This window comes from Lissotriton vulgaris, chromosome 6, assembly GCF_964263255.1.
Source record: "Lissotriton vulgaris chromosome 6, aLisVul1.2, whole genome shotgun sequence".
In the NCBI taxonomy this organism is placed as follows: domain Eukaryota; kingdom Metazoa; phylum Chordata; class Amphibia; order Caudata; family Salamandridae; genus Lissotriton; species Lissotriton vulgaris.
The window spans coordinates 933906367-933928030 of NC_141694.1; the positions used below are offsets into that span (position 1 = coordinate 933906367).

The following is a 21664-nucleotide window of genomic DNA, read 5'->3' on the forward strand; positions in this document are numbered from 1 at the left end:
CACCCCAGTTTGTTCCCAGCCATATGCAAATCAGTCTTGACCCTGTGCCCCGTGGGACCAGTCCAGACCAAACTGCCAGGCCAGGTCCTCCCGGGACCGGAAACAAGCATCCTCGGCCCAGTTTCCGGGTATGTCACCCTTCTTCAGCCAGGCTAGCTTGAATCCAGTGGCACAGTGAGCAAGACACCCACGTCTGGGCATACCCATCCCACTTAGGGCAAAAAGTGTTACAGCAAACAAATGATGGGCGGAATACTGACAATGCAAACATTCTCCCCCAGTCAAAAGATCTGGTTTAATTCCATCATTCTTTTGTCCACTATGCCACCCCAGTTTGTTCCCAGCCATATACAAATCAGTCTTGACCCTGTGCCCCATGGGAACAGTCCAGACCGAACTGACAAGCCAGGTCCTCCTGGGACCGGAAACAAGCATCCTGGGATCGGTTTCAGGGTATGTCATCCTTCTTCAGTCAGACTAGCTTGAATCAGGTGGCACAGTGAGCAAGGGACCCATGTCTGGGCATACCCATCCCACTTAGGGCGAAAAGTGTTACTGTAAACAAATGATGGCCGGAATGCTGACAAAGCAAACCTTCTCCCCCAGTCAATAGATCTGGGTTAAATCCATCATTCTTTTGTCCACTATGCCACCCCAGTTTGTTCCTAGCCATATGCCAATCAATCCAGACCGGACTGCCAGGCCAGGCCTTCCCTGGACCGGAAACAAGCATCCTGGGACCAGTTTCATGGTATGTCATCCTTCTTCAGCCAGGTTAGCTTGAATCCAGTGGCACAGTGAGCAAGGAACCCATGTCGTGGCATACCCATCCCACTTAAGGCGAAAAGTGTTACAGCAAAAAAATGATGGACGGAATTATGACAATGCAAACATTCTCCCCCAGTCAAAAGATCTGGGTTAAATCCATTGTTTTTTTGCCCACTACGCCACCCCAGTTTGTTCCCAGCCATATGCAAATCCGTCTTGATCCGGTGCCCATGGGAACAGTCCAGACCAAATCGACCGGCCAGGTCCTCCCTGGACCAAAAACAAGCATCTTGGGACCGGTTTCAGGGTAGGTCACCTTTCTTCAGCCAGGCTAGCTTGAATTCAGTGGCACAGTGAGCAAGGGACCCACGTCTGGGCATACCAATCCCACTTAGGGTGAAAAGTGTTACAGCAAACAAATGATGGACGGAATGCTGACAATGCAAACCTTCTCCCTCAGTCAAAAGATATGGGTTAAATCCATCATTCTTGTGCCAACTATTCCACCCCTGTTTGTTCCCAGCCATATGCAAATCAGTCTTGACCCTGTGCCCCATGGGAACAGTCCAGACCGAACTGCCAGGCCAGGTCCTCCCTGGACCGGAAACAAGCATCCTGGGAGCGGTTTAAGGGTATGTCACCCTTCTTCATCCAGGCTATCTTGAAACCAGTGGTACAGTGACTAAGGGACCCAAGTCTGGGCGGGATCACTGACAGAATATCGACCTCCAAAATATCGACCTACAGGAATATCGAGTCAAAAATATCGAAGGCAAGAATATCGACATCCTATCTACAACATGGTAAGTACAAAAATATCGAAAAAATAATATAGATGTTAAAAATATCGATGTTAAAAATATTGTTTTTTTTTAAATATAAATGTAAAATAAAGTATATAACACTAATAAATAAAATCTACATAGTTAAAAGTATCTAATAATGTTTAAAATTATTAAATAATACATATATAATAATAATACATTAATTACATATATACAGTAAATATATAATATATATGTACTGAACAATAAGGTGTAATAATTGTTTTACTAATTTATAAATTAATAAAGTATATTCTAAATTACAAATACATTTACAAACATAAAACAATAACATAAATAAAATGTAAAAAATATAAAAAATTAATTATACTTTTTATATTTTTACAATTAATTATATAAAACGTTGGGTAGCGTAAGGGTAAAAATTACTATTCCCACTCCAGAGAGTGCAACAGTAGGGAAAGCTTTGGATAGCGTAGAGGTAAAAATTACTATTCACACTCCAGATAATGCAACAGTAGGGAAAGCGTTGGATAGCGTAGAAATATAAATTACTATTCCCACTCCAGAGAGTGCAACAGTAGGGAAAGCGTTGGATAGCGTAGGAGTAAAAATTACTATTCCCACTCCAGAGAGTGCAAAAGTAGGGAAAGCATTGGATAGCGTAGGGGTAAAAATTACTATTCCCACTCCAGAGAGTGCAAGAGTAGGGAAAGCGTTGGATAGCGTAGGGGTAAAAATTACTATTCCCACTCCAGAGAGTGCAACAGTAGGGAAAGCATTGGATAGTGTAGGGGTAAAAATTACTATTCCCACTCCAGAGAGTGCAAAAGTAGGGAAAGCATTGGATAGCGTAGGAGTAAAAATTACTATTCCCACTCCAGAGAGTGCAAAAGTAGGGAAAGCATTGGATAGCGTAGGGGTAAAAATTACTATTCCCACTCCAGAGAGTGCAAGAGTAGGGAAAGCGTTGGATAGCGTAGGGGTAAAAATTACTATTCCCACTCCAGAGAGTGCAACAGTAGGGAAAGCTTTGGATAGTGTAGGGGTAAAAATTACCATTCCAACTCCAGAGAGTGCAACAGTAGGGAAAGCATTGGATAGCGTAGGAGTAAAAATTACTATTCCCATTCCAGAGAGTGCAACAGTAGGGAAAGCGTTGGATAGCGTAGGGGTAAAAATTACTATTCCGACTCTAGAGAGTGCAACAGTAGGGAAAGCGTTGGATAGCGTAGGGGTAAAAATTACTATTCCCACTCCAGAGAGTGCAACAGTAGGGAAAGCGTTGGATAGGGTAGAGGTAAAAATTACTATTCCAACTCCAGAGAGTGCAACAGTAGGGAAAGCATTGGATAGGGTCGGAGTAACAATTACTATTCCCACTCCAGAGAGTGCAACAGTAGGGAAAGCGTTGGATAGCGTAGGGGTAAAAATTACTATTCCCACTCCAGAGAGTGCAACAGTAGGGAAAGCGTTGGATAGCGTAGGGGTAAAAATTACTATTCCCACTCCAGAGAGTGCAACAGTAGGGAAAGTGTTGGATAGGGTAGAGGTACAAATTACTATTCCCACTCCAGAGAGTGCAACAGTAGGGAAAGCGTTGGATAGCGTAGGAGTAAAAATTACTATTCCGACTCCAGAGAGTGCATCAGTAGGGAAAGCGTTGGATAGCGTAGGAGTAAAAATTACTATTCCCACTCCACAGAGTGCAACAGTAGGGAATTGGTTGGATAGCGTAGAAGTAAAAATTACTATTCCCACTCCAGAGAGTGCAACAGTAGGGAAAGCGTTGGATAGCGTAGGAGTAAAAATTACTATTCCCACTCCAGAGAGTACAACAGTAGGGAAAGTGTTGGATAGCGTAGGGATAACAATTACTATTCCAACTCCAGAGAATGCAACAGTAGGGAAAATGTTGGATAGCGTAGAGGTTAAAATAACATACTTATAAATAAAATCTTTTTATTTTAATAATGATATAAAGTATTAAAAAAATTTAAACCATAAACAATACCTATACATAATTATAAAAAACATGATTACCTAAATATATTTAAGCAAAAATAAATATTACAAAATACCATTTTATAATATTAAATTACCAATTAATAATTATTTAACAATTATATTATGTACAAAACAATCATTTTAAAAAAATTATTACTTAATTACATTTACATTACTTCCACCATATTCCCCTATAAATCCACTACCCACAACAGAACACATTTATGTATTTATGATTTAATTAAAATTATTTACCAATCAATTAAAATTAATTACCAATTAATTAAATATAATTACCAATTATTTAAATTTAATTTATAATTCCTACTAATGAATAATTAATTATACATAATTAAATAACTTCCCAACCTATTCCCCTATAAATCCACAACCCGCTACAGAACATATATATCGATTAATCAATTATTTATAATGAGATAACCATTAATTAAATTTATTTACAAATTATTTAAAATTATTTAATAATAACTACTAATTATTTTTTAAATTAACATAATTAAATTACTACCCAGCCTATTCCCCTATAAACCCACAACCCGCTATAAAACATATTTATCAATTAATCAATGAATTAAAATGATTAACCAATTAATTAAATTTAATTACCAATTATTTATAATTAATTAATATTAACTACTAATTATTAATTAATTTAACATAATTAAATTACTTCCCACCCTATTCCCCTATAAACCCACAACCCGCTATAAAACATATTTCTCAATTAATCCATTAATTAAATAGATTAACCAATTAATTAAATTTAATTACCAATTATTTATAATTAATTAATATTAAGTACTATTTATTAATCAATTTAACATAATTAAATTACTTCCCACCCTATTCCCCTATAAACCCACAACCCGCTCCGGTACTAAAACATATAATTAACTTATAAATACATTTATTAATATATATATGTAATACACATATAATAGTACTTATTTTAATTACTTAAGTAAAACATATAACACATACATAATAAAAAACAACAGAAATAATACAAATATCGATATTAGGGTAATCGAAATTAGTAACATCGATATATATGCTATCGATATTACTAACTTCGATATTACTTACAACGATATTAAGTATTTCGATATTACTTACCGTAGGGTCGATATTCTGTCCAACGATATTCTTGTCTTCGATATTCTGCACCTTCGAAATTATTGACACGATATTTTGGTACATCGATATTTCTAACTCGATATTTTGACTGTGTACCGTCTGGGCATACCCATCCCACTTATGGCAAAAAGTGTTACAGCAAACGAATGATGGACGGAATGCTGACAATGCAAACCTTCTCCCCCAGTCCAAAGATCTGAGTTAAATCCATCGTTCTTTTGCCCACTACACCACCCCAGTTTGTTCAACAAATCAGCAATATATGCACTCTAGGTAGGAAGTTTTTCTCCAAACTGATGGGGACACTCTGAAAAAGTGTAGAAATTTTGGAAGGATTCCCCATCTTAATGGCATGAATCCTGCCGAGCCAAGGCAGGTAGAGGGATGACCAGTGCTTAATGTCGGCTTGTAGCTGTATAAGAAGCGGGGGATAATTAGCAGCAAACAAGTCTGCTATTTTAGGGGTTAGTTTAATCCATAGATAAGTCAATTCCTTCTTGGCCCATTGATGCCATCAGTGTACTTATTGCAGCATCCGGCATTGTTAGGTTAAGAATGAAAGACTTAGGGAGATTAATTTTGGGACCTGCCACCTGCTGAAAGCGGGTCAACTCTCCTTGTACAGAGGTCAGAGATCGCAGGGGATCCAACATTGTCAGCAAGCCGTTGTCGGTGAACAGAGATATCTTATGGTCGTCAGGAGCGAAGGGCCCCCGTCTAATTTCAGGTGACTCTCTAATAGTTGCTGCTAAGGGTTCAATGCTAAGCTCAAAGAGTAGGGGGGACAGGGGGCAGCCCAGTCTCGTTTACCTCCCCAGAAAGAAAGAGTCTAATGCTACCCCATTTACCATAATTCTGACACTCGGGCTGCAAAATTAGCACGTATCATACTGATAAAGGTGTCGCAGAATCCAAACCTGTGGAGAACTTGAAAGAGAAATTACCAGTCCAAGCAGTCAAATGCCTTTTCGGCATCCAGACCCAGATGCGCGCCTTCCCGGAGTCCTCCCTAGTCTGGGCACCCGTGGTGTCTTTAATGCTTACAATATACTCCTGTTCCCTTTTCAATCACAATTGGCGCACTAAGTGTGACCTACTTTATTACCCTGGGCATAAGATGTCTGTTGGAGGCGAAGTAAAGTCAGTTCCGCTCTGTCCAAATATATTGCCTGCAGATTCCCTTTCAGGGCTGTCACCTTTCTCTGAAGTGTGAGTGTGGGGTTGGCCTTGTGCTCGCGTTCTGAAGTTTTCAGTTCCCCCTCTAAGAGTAATCTCTCTGTCGCCCTTTCTTTGTTAAGAGCAGACATGAGGGACACTCATTGGCCTTGAACCACGGCCTTGAACACGTTCCAGTTGTTCGCCATGGATGTATCCTGGGGTTAATTTATTCAAAAGAATTCCCTAATAAAAGTTCGTAGTGAGCCCCGCAACGTTTTATCTTGGATTAGGGCGTTGGGTAAGAACCACCTCTTATATTCAAGTGCAGGGCCCAACCATTCCAGGGATACTACGAGCAGGGCGTGATCCAAGATAATAATAGGGTGGATAATGGCCTGAGAACGGTGTAGATGAGCCTCGAATAGCTGCGGTGGACATGAGAGAAAAACGTAGAATCCATATCGTCTGAGTGCGCTTTCCTCAACGCGTCCTTGAGTCCAATTTCGTTAACTACTTTTTCAGCGTATTTGGGAAGCTTCCCGTATGAGATTTGTGTGGGTTAGAGCTGTCCGTCCCCTAATGCCAGGTGAGATTAAAATAACCCATGACTATTTTGTTACCCGTAGCAAAGCCCCCAACAAAGATAGAGTGGATTGTGGATTGAAGGAACCTCGCCTGATTAGTGTTGGGTTCGTATATAGATGCTATGGTACATAGTCTCCCCTGGAGGCGCCCTTTCACCATTAGGACCTGTCCCTTCTTGTCAGTTTCATAGTCCTCCGGCTGGAACTTGAGTGAGGAGTGAAAGAGGAAAGCCACACCGTTATGTTTTGTGGTAGAGTAATATTTGTAGATCAATGGGTAAGCCTTATGTTTCAACCTATGGTCTTCTGAGCGTTTAAGATGGATCTCTTGGAGAGCCACACATCGTAGTGTTGATCTGTGAGGTATTTTCAAAGCTCATGATGCTTGGAGGGAGTATTCATACCTCATACATTCCAAGACAGTGTGGTGATCACCTTATTGACGTTGCCGGTTGAGTGAGCCTCTTGCAGCCTAGACTTAACCTATATCTCTCCTCCCATCCTCCCCCTCCCATCCTCCTCCCTCCTGCCCTCCCTTCGGGTCATCGAGCCATGTTCTTCTTGGACCTGTCCCACCTCTCAGAGCCTGCAGTGTCGTCCCCGTTCCCCAGTGACAGAAAGAAAAAAACAACAAAGAAAAAAAATAAGCAAACTTGAACCATTTTAACTTTGGGACTGTACGTCCCCAGTCTAATGTTCCTTCATGGTGTCGGGCTGACTTTCTGAGGCGATTAGGACCAAAGTCTGCTGCCAAGAGTTCCGCTATGCAGCTGAATGCAAGGACAAACACCGTTCTCTATCACTCTGACATCTGTGTCGTCGGAGCGTATGCAGGTGAAAGAGGGAGATGGTGCCAATGTCAAAAGAGTCTGGATCCAAAACGAAACTGAGGATAGAGCACGAGGAGGCGTAGCTCTTGCATGTCTACTTCTTAGTGTCAATGCACCTCTGCACCCTCTGGTCATGGCAGCTCCCAATTTGAGAGTCAGTAAAATTATTCACTTGTTTGGCACATTCTGTGGAGTCCTTCAGTTTGTTTCTGGAGGTACTTGCGTTTTCTTTGTTCTGGGAAGGTGGCGGTTGCTCCAACAATTTGTCTCACCTTCCCCTGACGTCTCCTTGCCCTGAAGCATAGAGGTGCTCATCCTGGGATCGGTTGCTGGCAGTGGGATTTCCAGGATACAGCACGCCTCTTGGACCTCAGTGACATGATGTGCCTTGTTATTGTATTCAAAGCTGAGACCGAAGGGGTAGGTTCAACGATATTGGATGGTGTCCTGCCATAGTTTATCAGTAACAGCCCTGAAATGCTGGCGTTGTGCCAGGGTCACCGGGGCAATGTCTTGAACCAGCTCACACGAGTATCCTTGAAACTTCACCACGTCCACTTTCCTGGCGGACTGGAGTATAGCTTCTTTGGTTTTGAACAACTGGAGTTTGGCTAGAATATCCCTTGGTCGACGTTTCTCGCTATGCAGAAGCCTTCCTATTCTATTAATTCTCTCCAGCTTCAACTTGAATGGTGCCGCTCCCAGTAGTTCAGAGAACAGACCTGTGATAAGGGCCTTGAGATCCGGGCCTTCCACCCCTTCCTCCAGGTTGCGGATTCTTATGTTATCCCACCGGCAGCGGTTTTCCAATTCCTCCTGTTTGAGTTGTGTTGCTGTGAACTGAGTCTGAAGGTCCCTCGCCAACGCTGATATCTGTTCTGTTCTTCTGTCGAGTTCAAGGGTTTTATCTTCCGTGTCCAGCACCCTCGTACCCACTGAATGGATGTCCTGCTGAAGTGAGGGAAGTCTGCCACTGAGATCCGCCTTCAGCGTGTCCAGGGATTGGATCATGTCAGCCTTCAGTTCGTCCCATAATTCCTGTTTTAATTCACGCAAAGAGGCGAACAGGTCCTCCTTAGATAGTGCCATTCCGGCCTCCTCCCTTATGCCCTGCTCTGAGCCTGTATTGGAAGCGAGGAGAATTAGGTAGACGCTCTGTTGCTCTAAGGTTGTTTTTTGGGTGGTAAAGAAAGGTAGTCTATAGTGCCTGAGGGAGGTGTCTGGAGTTCAGGACTTCCCAGTCTTGATGTCCAAGATGTCTGTGGCCCCTTCTCCTCCACTGCAATACTCAGACCCAGGCACAGATGGACCTCTGGCCCCCAAAAGTCGCCCGGGACCGTACCTCAGACCTCCTCAGTATATTTGCATCAGATCGCTTCCAGCTCTATCTCCAATGAGTTGTTCCGCATTCCATGTCCTTCTGTTCCCACAGTCAATCCAGTAGAAGGAGGTCTCCAGTCTCCTCCGGTATGCACTCCATGCCCATTGCTGATGTGGGAGTTTATAGCTATGGCGGCATGTAACTTGTCAGAGCTTTGAGCCATGGAGAGCTCCAAAGGGTCGCCCACCGAAGAGAAAACATGCTTCCCTCTACTAGTGTAGAAGCACTCTCTGTGGGAAAGGCCCAAAGACTCCATGAGGCCGGACGTCCTCTGCGGGCGCCATCTTGAGGTCAGGCATATCCGATCCCCAATCCGTGTCAGGAATTGCTGTTGGAGTGTGAAAAACGCTCGCTGGCCAGTTTTGTTCTTTGCGGCAGTTGGCGCTGTCGTTAGCCAGTCCTGTCAGCTCTGTCCTGGGTGTACATGGGTTTCCCCCAAGCTGGCTGCACTGAAGGGAAATAGCGGCTGTCACATCTCCCGTTTCACGCTGGAAGCACTCACTGGGCTGCTGGACACCACCTGCTTCCTGGGGACTCCCAGGAGAGGGCTGCTTCGATTAAGATGTGCCCCTGGCTGGCCCCGGTAAGCCTGCTCTGCGCCTCCTGTTCACCTCTGCACTCATTCGGCGGCTGAGCTCCAGCCGGGTTGGTTGCCACCTGGTCTCCCTTCACTCACTCACCATCCTCAGGTCTCCGTGCAGCTCTGAGCGTCTCGAGGTCATCCGGAGTCTTCTCTGCGCTACACCCGGTATTTCCCTATACTTTGGGTGACCACAGGGCAGTGTTGTCCCTGCGTAGCAGAAAGTCAGCAGCATTATATAAATTTAGAAGGGACGTAAGAGGTTAGTTAACGTAAAATTTGCGGAGTAGAATCCTGCGTTATCAATTGATGCGTGGTAAAGATACATGCAAAGTAAAATTTGCGTGGTAAAGCCATGCGTGGTACAGGTAAGCGTTGTATAATCATATATTCCCTGAGTGCTGCCGCTGCCCCACCCCCTTCAGCATCCCTCATACTACTTCTGACGCTCCCAATGGACGCACCGCTACTGAACAGCATGTAGTCGAGTTCAGGTTTGAAGCTCGAGGTTAGTGCATTCCAAATTCCGCTTATGCACAGTTATCTTCCCTTGTGTCTTGAAGACCGCATAATGAGATGTAGTAGTGGGTTTGGGAAAGAAAATGTAATTCCTCTACAGATAACAGAACAAGCAAACTGACTCTCACAATACTTCGAAAGTGCCTACTACCACGTCATAATGACTCTATTATTCATCCAATAAAGTTCACTATAGAAAGGAAGTGTGTCCACTTAATTAATGGCCTGCATAACCCGGACTTAACACCATAGTTAAGTTTAGAGCAGTTAAGTCTTATTGATGCAGGGCCTATAACCAGAGAGGTCACCGACTATTCATTAGAGTCTACAGCTGTCCTCTTGAAGGTAAGCCACACAATCTAGTTACCTTGTACTTTTGATATATTTACGTTTGAAGTTATACGCTTTTCTTTTCAATAATACTCGCCGGAGGGGAATCTCGTGGGGGAGGGGGCCTCGCGTGGGGTTGGGGGCAGCGGGGGTTTGAAAATTGAGAAGCTTAAACCTACCTGACCGTGACCATGACCGAGTCCTCCGCCTCAGCTGTTTCCTTCTGGGCCGGGGTCCACGTTTGGCCCCTTCACCGTGGTCTTCTGCTGCTGCGTGAGTGGCTGGCAACTGGCAAGCCCTCTCAGGCTCTCAGCGAATCCAGACGCTGCTCCAGAGTCCAGTAGAGCCAGGATTGGCCTGGAGCATGGTCACTCCCTGCCCATTAGGAGACCGGGGGCTGCGAATGAAGCAACCCTAGCTCTCATAAGGGGAAGGTTTAGTGCGCATGTTCGGGCCGGTCTTAAGAATGACCAGCCCAAAAACGAACATGCACACTATTGCGCTGTCACTCACCCTCCTGAGTGCTGCCGCTGCCCCACCACCGTCAGCATCCCTAGTTCTACTTCTGACGCTCCCAATGGACGCACCGCCACTGAATAGCATGTAGTCGAGTTCAGGTTTGAAGCTCGAGGTTAGTGCATTCCAAATTCCGCTTATGCCCAGTTATCTTCCCTTGTGTCTTGAAGACCGCATAATGAGATGTAGTAGTGGGTTTGGGACAGAAAATGTAATTCCTCTACAGATAACAGAACAAGCAAACTGACTCTCACAATACTTCGAAAGTGCCTACTACCACGTCATAATGACTCTATTATTCATCCAATAAAGTTCACTATAGAAAGGAAGTGTGTCCACTTAATTAATGGCTTGCATAACCCGGACTTAACACCATAGTTAAGTTTAGAGCAGTTAAGTCTTATTGATGCAGGGCCTGTAACCAGAGAGGTCACCGACTATTTATTAGAGTCTACAGCTGTCCTCTTGAAGGTAAGCCACACAATCTAGTTACCTTGTACTTTTGATATATTTACGTTTGAAGTTATACGCTTTTCTTTGCAATAAGTGAAACTACACAACTTTGAGATACTTCATATTTTGGTCTGTTGTACTTTAAATTGTTGTAATGTATGGGAAGTGGGGAGCATATAAAGAAGAGAGAAACGCTGTGACTTTTTAGAGGAAATATCTGACTGCAGAATAAAAACAGAAGTGCAATGCGTCAACATCTTTTTGCCATGCAAGTCTATTCTTTACTTGTAATACGTCAATTCCTGGCCCCTTAAACTCCTAGGGCCTCATTTATGAAAAGTGACGCATCGCTGCGTGAAAACAGCGATGCGTCACTTTTCACTCCACCCTCCTTGCGACACCAATGATGCGTCATATTGACAGTATGACGCATCATGGCGCAAGGAGTTACAGATACGTCAGTATTTCTGACGTATCTGTATGGCGCAAAAGTGACGCATCGCTGGAGTGTGTCACAAAAAGTGACGCAACTCCAGCAATGTGTCCTTTCACATGGGGCAAGCCCCATGTGAAAGACCCCGCGCGAGACCCCCTCCCCCACGAGATTCCCTTCCATGACTCTTTCTTGCGTCAAAACGCCCCCCTTGCACACATTATACCTGGCGCAGGTATAATGTGGCGCAGGGTTTACAAAGTGACACATCTACCTAGATGCGTCACTTTGTAAATATGGAGCAACAAGGCGCATTTTTTACGCCACTGGTGTGTCATCAAAAGTGACGCACTGGCGGAGTAAAAGTGACGCACAGCCTCATAAATGAGGTCCCTATCATCTTAGCATTCAAAATACCAAGGTCTGCTGAGCATTCGTAGGTGCCGTTGGCAACATTTTAGGTTTTCACCCACAGGCAGTTTTAGCTGCCTGTTCGCAACAGACCTATTATATCTTATTGTATGCAAAATAGAAATAGAATAGAATTTTCAAACCCCCGCTGCCCCCAACCCCGTGCAAGAACCCCTCCCCCATGAGATTCCCTTCCATGACTCTTTCTTGCGTCAAAACGCCCCCCTTGCATACATTATACCCGGCGCAGGTATAATGTGGCGCAGGGTTTACAAAGTGACGCATCTACCTAGATGCGTCACTTTGTAAATATGGCGCAACAAGGTGTATTTTTTACACCACTGGTCCGTCACCAAAAGTGACGCACCGGCGGAGTAAAAGTGACGCACAGCCTCATAAATGAGGCCCCTATCATCTTAGCATTCAAAATACCAAGGTCTGCTGAGCATTCGTAGGTGCCGTTGGGAACATTTTAGGTTCTCACCCACAGGCAGTTTTAGCTGCCTGTTCTTATTGTATGCAAAATAGAAATAGAATAGGGTTTGGTCTAGCCCCTTGGTAATGATTGAGTTGCTTTCACATCTATGTCAGTTTACCGCGCTGATTTGATACATTTGCTCTCTACTTTTATATGTTTCTCATCCTATGAGCATTACGGAGTCGTTGTGTTTTGTCTGGATGGATTTAATCCTTCCGTTGCTGCCTTCACGCGTGGTACTATTGGCATGCATGAGTGACTATTTCCTCTCCTCTCCTTGCCCTAAATACTCCAATCCTCCTATGAATTCCCTTCCCTCTCAAGCACAGCAGGCAACTTGGAATGATTGTTCTTAAGTTTTAAGAAAAAGGCTTCCAGGCTGGTCGACTATGCGTTCACACAGAAGGCAATATGGGGAAAACGTATTGACTCTGTCAATAGGGACATGGAGAGAAATGTTGGCTTTGTTGGTGCTTGTTACTTGTGCAGCTGAAGTCGCGCTCTGCTCCACCTCCCACCATTAACCGCACTACCACATAGAAGACTTAACCGAATGGCAGCCTAAAAGGCTAACTGGAACATTTAATAATGGTTGCTAAGCTTAACATATGATTATATTCAATAATGGTTTTTAAAAGTAGCAGTAAATATCCATTTTTAAAAGTAGCAGAAAATAACAATTATTAAAAGCAGCAGAAAGGACTCAGCTGACATTTTAGTATATGCTTAAAGTCAAATAGTTATTTAGGCTTCCTGGGTGCCTGGTCAAGTTTAGAAATAATAGAAACCGAAAACTAGTACAGAAACACATTTTATGTTTTAGTGAATATTTCCACATTGACACCCAGTGGAACATTTATCAAATGACAGAGTCGGTTTGATGAAATGAACATTTAACAAAGTAGAAAACACCTCATGTTGAGAAATTGGGCTGGGATGAAATTCACAAACTGATTATGTAGTTGGTCCTTCACCACAACCTTTATCTTTAGTCCTGCAGTGCCCAGGTATATATCCATTTTTGGCTGAAATTTTGTGGCCTCCAACAGCCAAGGACCCCCCAAACTTCAGATCTAGTCCTTAGGAACCTACCTAGGGGACCTCCTGATTTGGTGTCCCGCCAGGACGTTCTTAGTGGTTAACCCCTCCATTACCTCTTCACTTATTCTTGTTGAAGGCTGCTATTATAGGTCGTGGGAGCACGAGCTCCACCCAAGTGGGATGCCTACTATTCTCTCTCTGTACATTAAGTTCAGTCACCCTGAGTAAGCATGCTCTCTTCATGACATTTTTTTCTCAAACTTTATTCACATTGCCTTATTACTTTTGCAACAGTAGTTTAATGCTCAATGATTGCCCCACTCCCCCGTGGAATATAACCACAGGCAGTGGCAGCTGGCAGGGAACGGGGTGGGAGGGCAGGGAGGGAAGTATGGAGGTGGTGGGCCAAAAAACAACCTATTATTAAAAAAAAAAACACTTACCTTTTGACGGCTGTCATCGCTTCTCCATCTAAGCTCCTCTTCCTGGTGAGTCTCGGAAGAAGGAAGCACACAGGCTCCCCTAAGCCAATCACAATGCTGCATCGTTCGGAACTTAGACGAGGACAGGGAACCTATGCATGTTTACCATCAGGCTGTGCAGTACAGCCTGGTGGGGAACATCCAAAGTGTGCATGACTGTTTGGCTGTCCCAAGACGGACGGCCAAACAGTCATGCACACTTAGAGTGTGCCACCACTCCTCCCCCGTGACACCTGCCCTGCACCCCCCCAACCCAGCCTTGCAGGTACAAAAAATAAAATTATAACAAAGTAATTATAATTTTTTTTCTTCTTTTTTCACTGCTTTGAGAGCTGTGGGGCGACGCTTTTTTTTTTTTAAACAGATTTTATTAGGTTTTAGTTGGATCATACTACAGGTATCGCATCGTTTTGGTACTGTCCTCGTGTTCGTGGCAATTACAATATTTGGTCAAATATACATACAAAGGCAACATTGGCATAGTAACTCTTACAGTGAATTACAATACATATACATTATAGTAGCGCATTTTATACCTGTATTCGTATGTTATATGACATCATGAAATTTCTCCATTTCTAAGCTAATCCCCTTAACTCCCCCCACCCTCAACTTTCCGATCGCAGTTCCTGAGCTGTAACAGTGGGGCGACGCTTCTCCACCTTAGTGGAGGAGCCACCTCAGATGAGAGGCCTCTCAGTCTCCCATATCTCATAGTTATTCATTGACCTTGGCCTGAATGGGGCCCCCTGGAGGGTTCCTTAAACTGCCAATCAATTGAATTTGATAATAGAATTCCAGCTCCTCGAACCGCTGCAGTAGCAGAAGAGAAGTATACCTGTGCATATGAAATTATTTTAATAAGTTGGGACATACCTTTTATTTTTTGTAGTAAAGACCTGTGCCAGCTTTACCTGCAGTATTGCGTCCTCCATCTCACTATCTTTCCTATTTCACCGGACGTGCATTGTAGCTCATTAGATCTTGCCCTGCTAATTTTCTGGCTGCCAATCCCTCCTCCCCCTCAAGCATCCCAAACCCTCTCCTCACCCTCTTCCGAGCGATGGGGTCCTCCCCACCAACCGGACCTGGATGCTCCCCTCACCTATTGGTGCCATGGTGCCGCACCTGTCCCCAAAAACACTACCCTCCCACCAGAGAAAAGGAAAAATATAAAGATAAACTCCTACATCCATAATCAGAGGCTATGTGACCCCTCATGCATTTGGATTTTATCTTGAGATGAGTTTGATAGAAAAACATTTGCTTCTCCTACTGACGAAAAAGCATGAAATTGACCCTTCACCAACACTTTTAACTTGTTGTACTACAGTGGCTTGTCCCCCCAGGCTTTTGAGTTCTTGAATTAGGCTTTGGAAAGCCTTGCAACGTCTGACTGTTACAGCAGCCAGATACTGGAACACCCACATCTGAACATTTTCAGAAATAAGAAATGATTTTTGATGGATTGCCGTAGCCAAGACCTGTTCTCTAATGCGGAAGTCTGCAACATTAACTATCATTTTCCGTGGGTACTTGGCGTCGGCAGGATACTGGGCAGGGACACTATGTGCTATCATGATAGATACATCTTTCGGGGCATTTGGCAATATGAATTTCTTAATGAGAGAGTTCATCAGCAGGGGTACATTCTGATTCTCCCCCTAAGTTTAACTACCTTGTGGAATACAGATAAAGCTCAAATTACTGCATCGCAAATGGTTTTCCAACATCTCCTTTTTAAGTCCCATCCTCTTGAAAGTATATTCAAGAGGTTTTTTTTGATGGGTACTACGCTTTTGTGATTTTATATGATTGAAATCAAATAAAGCTTATTCTGATTCTGGTTCTGAAGTTCCAGCTGTTGCAGTTTCTTTAGTTCTGGAATAAAGATCTCATCCATTCTTTGATAGCGATCCGCAAGATATGAAATTTGTTCTTCAGCCTCCGAGAGACGTTTAGGCAACTGCATCAGGGTATCCTCAATTATAGACAGTCTTTGATTAACTGTCGCTGTATCAAGAGCTGGTTGTGAAGGATAAGCATCTGCCACACCGACAGACAGAACCTTTTTAGACAAAACTGTAAATCACTAGTGCCTTATTTTGCTTTTAGGCTTAGTCATTATTTGATCTTCTGCCCGATGGGGGCCTCCTCCAGAGCTGTGGAGGAGTACAGGGCGATCTGGAAGCAGACGTACAGTAAGGGTACCTCTGCGGCAGAAGGGTACAGTAAGGGTACCTCTGCCTGGCACAGTAAGGGTGCCTGAGCCAAGGACCAGGAGCCGAAGGAGGCTCCGGGAAACCGCGACGGCGCCCCGTTAGTCCTTCGGGCGGTCTGAACCGACCGGGGGTGTGCCACACCGCTCCGCCCTGACAGGGGGGGCGGGAGTTTAACGAAATGGTAATGTGCTGCACCGTCAGAGCATCGACTCGCCGTGCAAGATTGCTCCTTAGGCATGCGGGACAGCGAGGGGCTGCCTGCTTTGGATCGCCCGTAAGATGACCCACCATAACGTCATACCTGTGTTGTATGAAATAAACCTGCAGCAGTTCTTTCCCACAAATATGTCTCCTGAGTTTCCTTTGTGTGGGAAGTGTAATTGTGTATTTGTACAAGCGGGGGAGCGAATGGCGGTGTGGGCACTATGCCGCTGACCGCGGGACCCGCAGGAGAGCATGGGCGGGGCAGCGCCTTAGTCCCACCCGGCTAGCGAGCAACCTATCAGCGCCCCTCCCTGCGTCCACCTCCCTCTCACGAGCCAAAGGGGAGGGCTCACCTGGGGAGGAGGGGCGCCCCCTCGGTACTTAACGCTGCAGCGCCAAAGCTCGGCCTCTCTCTTCCTTCGGATTCTCCCGCGGCTCTGCTCTGTTCCCACCCTGATCCCTGACCCAGCAGCTAGAGCGGCGGAGCGAAGTTTTGAATGTTGTAATGGTCTGGTTTTGTGTTGCAGGCGGAGTTACTGGGCGATCTGGAAGCAGACGGACAGTAAGGGTACCTCTGCGGCAGAAGGGTACAGTAAGGGTACCTCTGCCTGGCACAGTAAGGGTGCCTGAGCCAAGGACCAGGAACCGAAGGAGGTTCCGGGAAACCGCGACGGCGCCCCGTTAGTCCTTCGGGCGGTCGGGGGGCCTGAACCGACCGGGGAGGTGCCACACCGGACAGTAAGGGTACCTCTGCGGCAGAAGGGTACAGTAAGGGTACCTCTGCCTGGCACAGTAAGGGTGCCTGAGCCAAGGACCAGGAGCCGAAGGAGGTTCCGGGAAACCACGACGGCGCCCCGTTAGTCCTTCGGGCGGTCTGAACCGACCGGGGGTGTGCCACACCGCTCCGCCCTGACAGGGGGGGCGGGAGTTTAACGAAATGGTAATGTGCTGCACCGTCAGAGCATCGACTCGCCGTGCAAGATGGCTCCTTAGGCATGCGGGACAGCAAGGGGCTGCCTGCTTTGGATCGCCCGTAAGATGACCCACCATAACGTCATAACTGTGTTGTATGAAATAAACCTGCAGCAGTTCTTTCCCACAAATATGTCTCCTGAGTTTCCTTTGTGTGGGAAGTGTAATTGTGTATTTGTACAAGCAGGGGGAGCGCATGGCGGTGTGGGCACTATGTGTGAATGAGTAATGTGTATAAATATTATGCTTGTGCAATGGAGTTTATGGCTTTGGTACTTACTAACAGTCAGGCAGAACGGAATTATCATGTGGAATTCCATTCTGCCGGATATAGGGGGGCGATATTGCCAGCCCCAGTATCAAACAAGTTCTCCCAGGGGCCCAAAATCGGCCCCAACCAGGCAGCCCACCTGGGAAACGCCCGGTGCCCACTACGGCTAGTCCACCCCTGTGCCGGATCATGAGGGACCGGTGTTCTTGCACATGGTTTTCTCGGGTGTTAGTGATTTTACTGGGCTGTATTATTCTTCCTGGTAAAATCGCATAAGACTTTGCCTGCTGCAGCAGCCAGTCCTTTCTTCCGGCCTTAAATGACCTTTCCCTCCCTTATTCCCCTGTATCCGTCCCTCCACCTTGCCCACACCAAGGACCCCGCCAACATTTGCCACCTTCTCAGAGCCTGTGAGTAATGTTTGCATTAGACTCCACAGCATTGGGAATTCTGTGTGGTATTCTGACCAGTAAACCCAGTTCCTCTTGGCGATTCCCTATTCTGTGGTATTCAACTTATAATTGCATGGTACTGGTACAGTACTACTGCACAATAATTTAAAATTTGTATTCAGATTTACCACTCTACCCATTCAATTCATAATCGGGTTCTTTGTATGAATTTATGGAATTAGGATGCACCTTGAATTATGTATTAAAACCTGTATGGATAAAAACCTGATAGTTGCTTTGAAACTTGTGATATAAATTGTAATTTATTAGCATTTTAGAAGTATCTACTTGATTTTTGCAACTAAATGTCAATGGATCTCTGAATTTTTTTGCTACTCTAGTGTGATTTTGCATAATTCCCGAATTTCGGCTACACGAAATGTACACAATTGTTATCAATTTACTTATTACAACATTCAGCATACCTTTTGACCATTGGAGCCTGACTCAAGTAGAAAATACCTTATTGAGAGAAGCTTTCTCTTCAGGCTGGACGTATTCTCCTTGAAACACTCTATTACTCGAGATACCAGCAAGATACATTTAGCAAATTTAGGGCCTTATTTACAAGCCCTGGTGCCACCAGTGCGTCACTTTTTGGACGCACTAGCTGCGCTTTTTTCGGCCACATATTTACAAGGACAGTAAAGCCACCCTGTGTAGCTTTTCCTGTCATTGTAAATACGGCCCCTTTACACGCAGCACTTAGCGTGAAAGGGGCGTTACATGGGTGTTGCTGTGGGTGTCACACAACACCCATAGGCCCTGACACATTTCGAGATTTACCAGAAATCATAAACCTGGAAATGTGTCTGAATGCTACCCCTCCTCAGGGGATGCGTAGGGGTCCATTCTGCATAACGTGTACTGCAGAACACATAAAACGAGGAAATCACCTCTTATGATTGTTTATGTGTAGGAAAATGCCCCTTCCTGCCCACAAAATAATCATTAAAAAAATTAAGTTTGACAAGTTCTATGTGTACCAATGCAGCACACAGGTAAGTTAAAAAACGCCATTTCAGTTTGTTTATGTGCAGGAAGGGACAATCATCCCAGTGATGCAGGAATCCTTGCACCATGGTGCAAGGGTGCCCTGCGTCAGTGCATGACAGCTAATTGTGCCCCAGCGCAGGGGAGAGCAAAGGCATTTGTCAAATCCTTGTAGCTATGACGCATCCCTGCGCTTTGAAAGTGCTGCAGTGTGGCGCAGCCAAAGGGCCTGCGGTGCCACGCTGCAGCACTTTCTTGTAAATGAGGCCCTTGGTTTTTAAATTACTTCCATTTCGCACTAGAAATTTGCACATTTTATATACTCTTTGTCACCTGAACAAAACTCATCTTATAATATTCATGAAATTAATAAGCTGTGCCAATCAACATTTGGTAAACTTCAATTGTGTTGATTATTTGATTGACCTTAGATACTTATGACATGTTTTATTGTATATATTATGCTTTAAACCTGTTATTTCTTGCCATAACTTTGATGTTGTGACATTCTCAAACATTAAAACTCCTGTTGCTTGGTAATTACAGGTACACCTTGGTGGACATTTTGCGTGCCATATTGCTGTCTTTAGAAGCCATGATTGAAGACCCAGAGCTCCAGGTGAATGGATTTGTCTTGATCATTGACTGGAGCAACTTTACCTTTAAGCAGGCTTCCAAGCTGACTCCAAGCATGCTGAGACTGGCTATAGAGGGACTCCAGGTAAAGTATTTAGATTGTAAAATCTTTTCCTATGCCATAGTTATGTTCTTTTCATCCCAGTGCTGCATTGACATATCACATTTCCGTAGCCCATTTCTCTTGAGGGTGTCCCATTAAGAATATCTCCAATACCTTTGGGTCAAGTACATGCTATATACAACTGCAAAAAAATGAATATATGAGAACATGTCTCACATTAGTGGCAGTGTCTTAAACATTCTATGAGTTCCTATTGAATTTCATTTTTTACCTCATTGTCTGTTAGAGCATGCGTCATGACTGACAACAGAAATGAAACCCTTATTTGTATCACAACAATCATCATTATTTAATGTATCATCATTTTGCAAGTGACCAAGTAGTTAATTTATCACTATCACTGTTTTTCCTGTTACTGTTTCAAAGAAAAATGTGTGACATACGTATCTGTTATCAATGATGACCATTGTAAATGGAAAAACAGAGGTGACTTTATGGATGGTCAATATACTGAAAGTGCCACCTGCCATGGCACTTCCTTGAAATACCAATTTATTTGCCTTCAACACAAACTGGAGGTCTACCAAAATTCAGTCACATAGGCCCTCCTTACGAGAGGCCCAGGAAATGGACTGATATTTCTCCATCAGAGTTACCAATACTGAGGTACCTGTAAATTCACATGTTGGAGAAAATGCTGCCCGTTATCATTTGGACCCTGAGGGTCTACTCAGAAATGAAGATTTACTGTGGTATTGCGAGTATGGTGATCTCCTGTGCTAATTACTCTTTCCCTGAGATTTTTCAAACAGATGCTCAGAGTAAATGAAATATCCAGGAGAAAAACACATTGCCTTCGGTAAAATAGTTTGACCTTGTTATTCCAGTGGAGCATGTAACCAGAGTCACGAACTCCATTGGAATTATAGGCTGTTTTATAAGGAGGACCAAAGAGTATTTTCTTGAGTTGAGTGTAGTGTACTCCCCAACACAGTTGCATGTAAATGAATGACGCCACACATGGAGCTCAGTATTATACGTGTTTATACGCTAGAGTGTAACCGTTAACTAACACATACTGAGTCATACATTTTAGTAACCACACCCAATCACTTATGTCCCTAGGCTACGGAGTCCGTTAGGGACCAGAGGGGACCTAGTCTCTATAATACCCAACACACTACATCTCCCCCATTGTTAAATAAAAAGTACCTATAGTGCTGGGCACCACATAGGTTTGTAAGAAAAACCCTCACCCACCAATCTAGTTGGTGGCATACTTCATCATCGGGTTCCCAGCTGGGTAGCCAAATGCCACCCAGCTGTGCTACAATGCCTGATTACAGCTAAGGGGAATTTTGTGGTAGTGTGTGGTGAAGTGGTGAGATTAAAAATATATCTGGGATCATGATGATCCAGAGGAGACCGGAATAGGTGGGAAAGTGGGCGGCCTACCTTGGCTAGATTGGTGGGTGAGGGTCCTTCTTACAAACCAATGGGGTGCCCAGCACTTTAAGTGTTACAGAGTCATCTGCATTGGGGTTCGTCCACGTTGTTTATAAAATACGTACCCAGGAACAGGGACGGTCCCACTATTTGGTCCTCGCTCTCTTGTTTGTTCTTTACAAATAAAAAGCACCAACAAAACAAATATTCATCATAGTTCCTCAATAAGTTATTGAGGCTCTCGAACCACTCATCCAGATCGTTTGCGAGGCTAAGGAGACACAGGGGAGGCAAGCACAGTAGGCACTGCTGATCTAGACACAGTTGCAGTCCTTGGCCTCACCTGGCCCTCTGATGACAGAGTCTCACTCCCGATGCCTGAAACCGGCAAACTCCAAGGCAGCTCCTTGTAATGTGAGGAATCCCTCGTAACAGACTTTCCGGGACGATGAGCATTCACCATGTGTCCCTTATTTGTCGCAACTGACAA

The 21664-nt window shown here is 44.5% G+C and overlaps 1 protein-coding gene across 1 annotated transcript in view; it reads left to right on the forward strand.

The window, feature by feature from the left end:
• CLVS2 (clavesin 2) overlaps positions 1-21664 on the forward strand; it is a 351955-nt gene that overhangs the window by 155013 nt on the left and 175278 nt on the right. The window contains exon 2 of the mRNA XM_086926928.1: positions 19575-19749. Within this exon, the coding sequence (XP_086783054.1) occupies positions 19575-19749 (175 nt within the window). The remainder of the gene's footprint in view (positions 1-19574; positions 19750-21664) is intronic.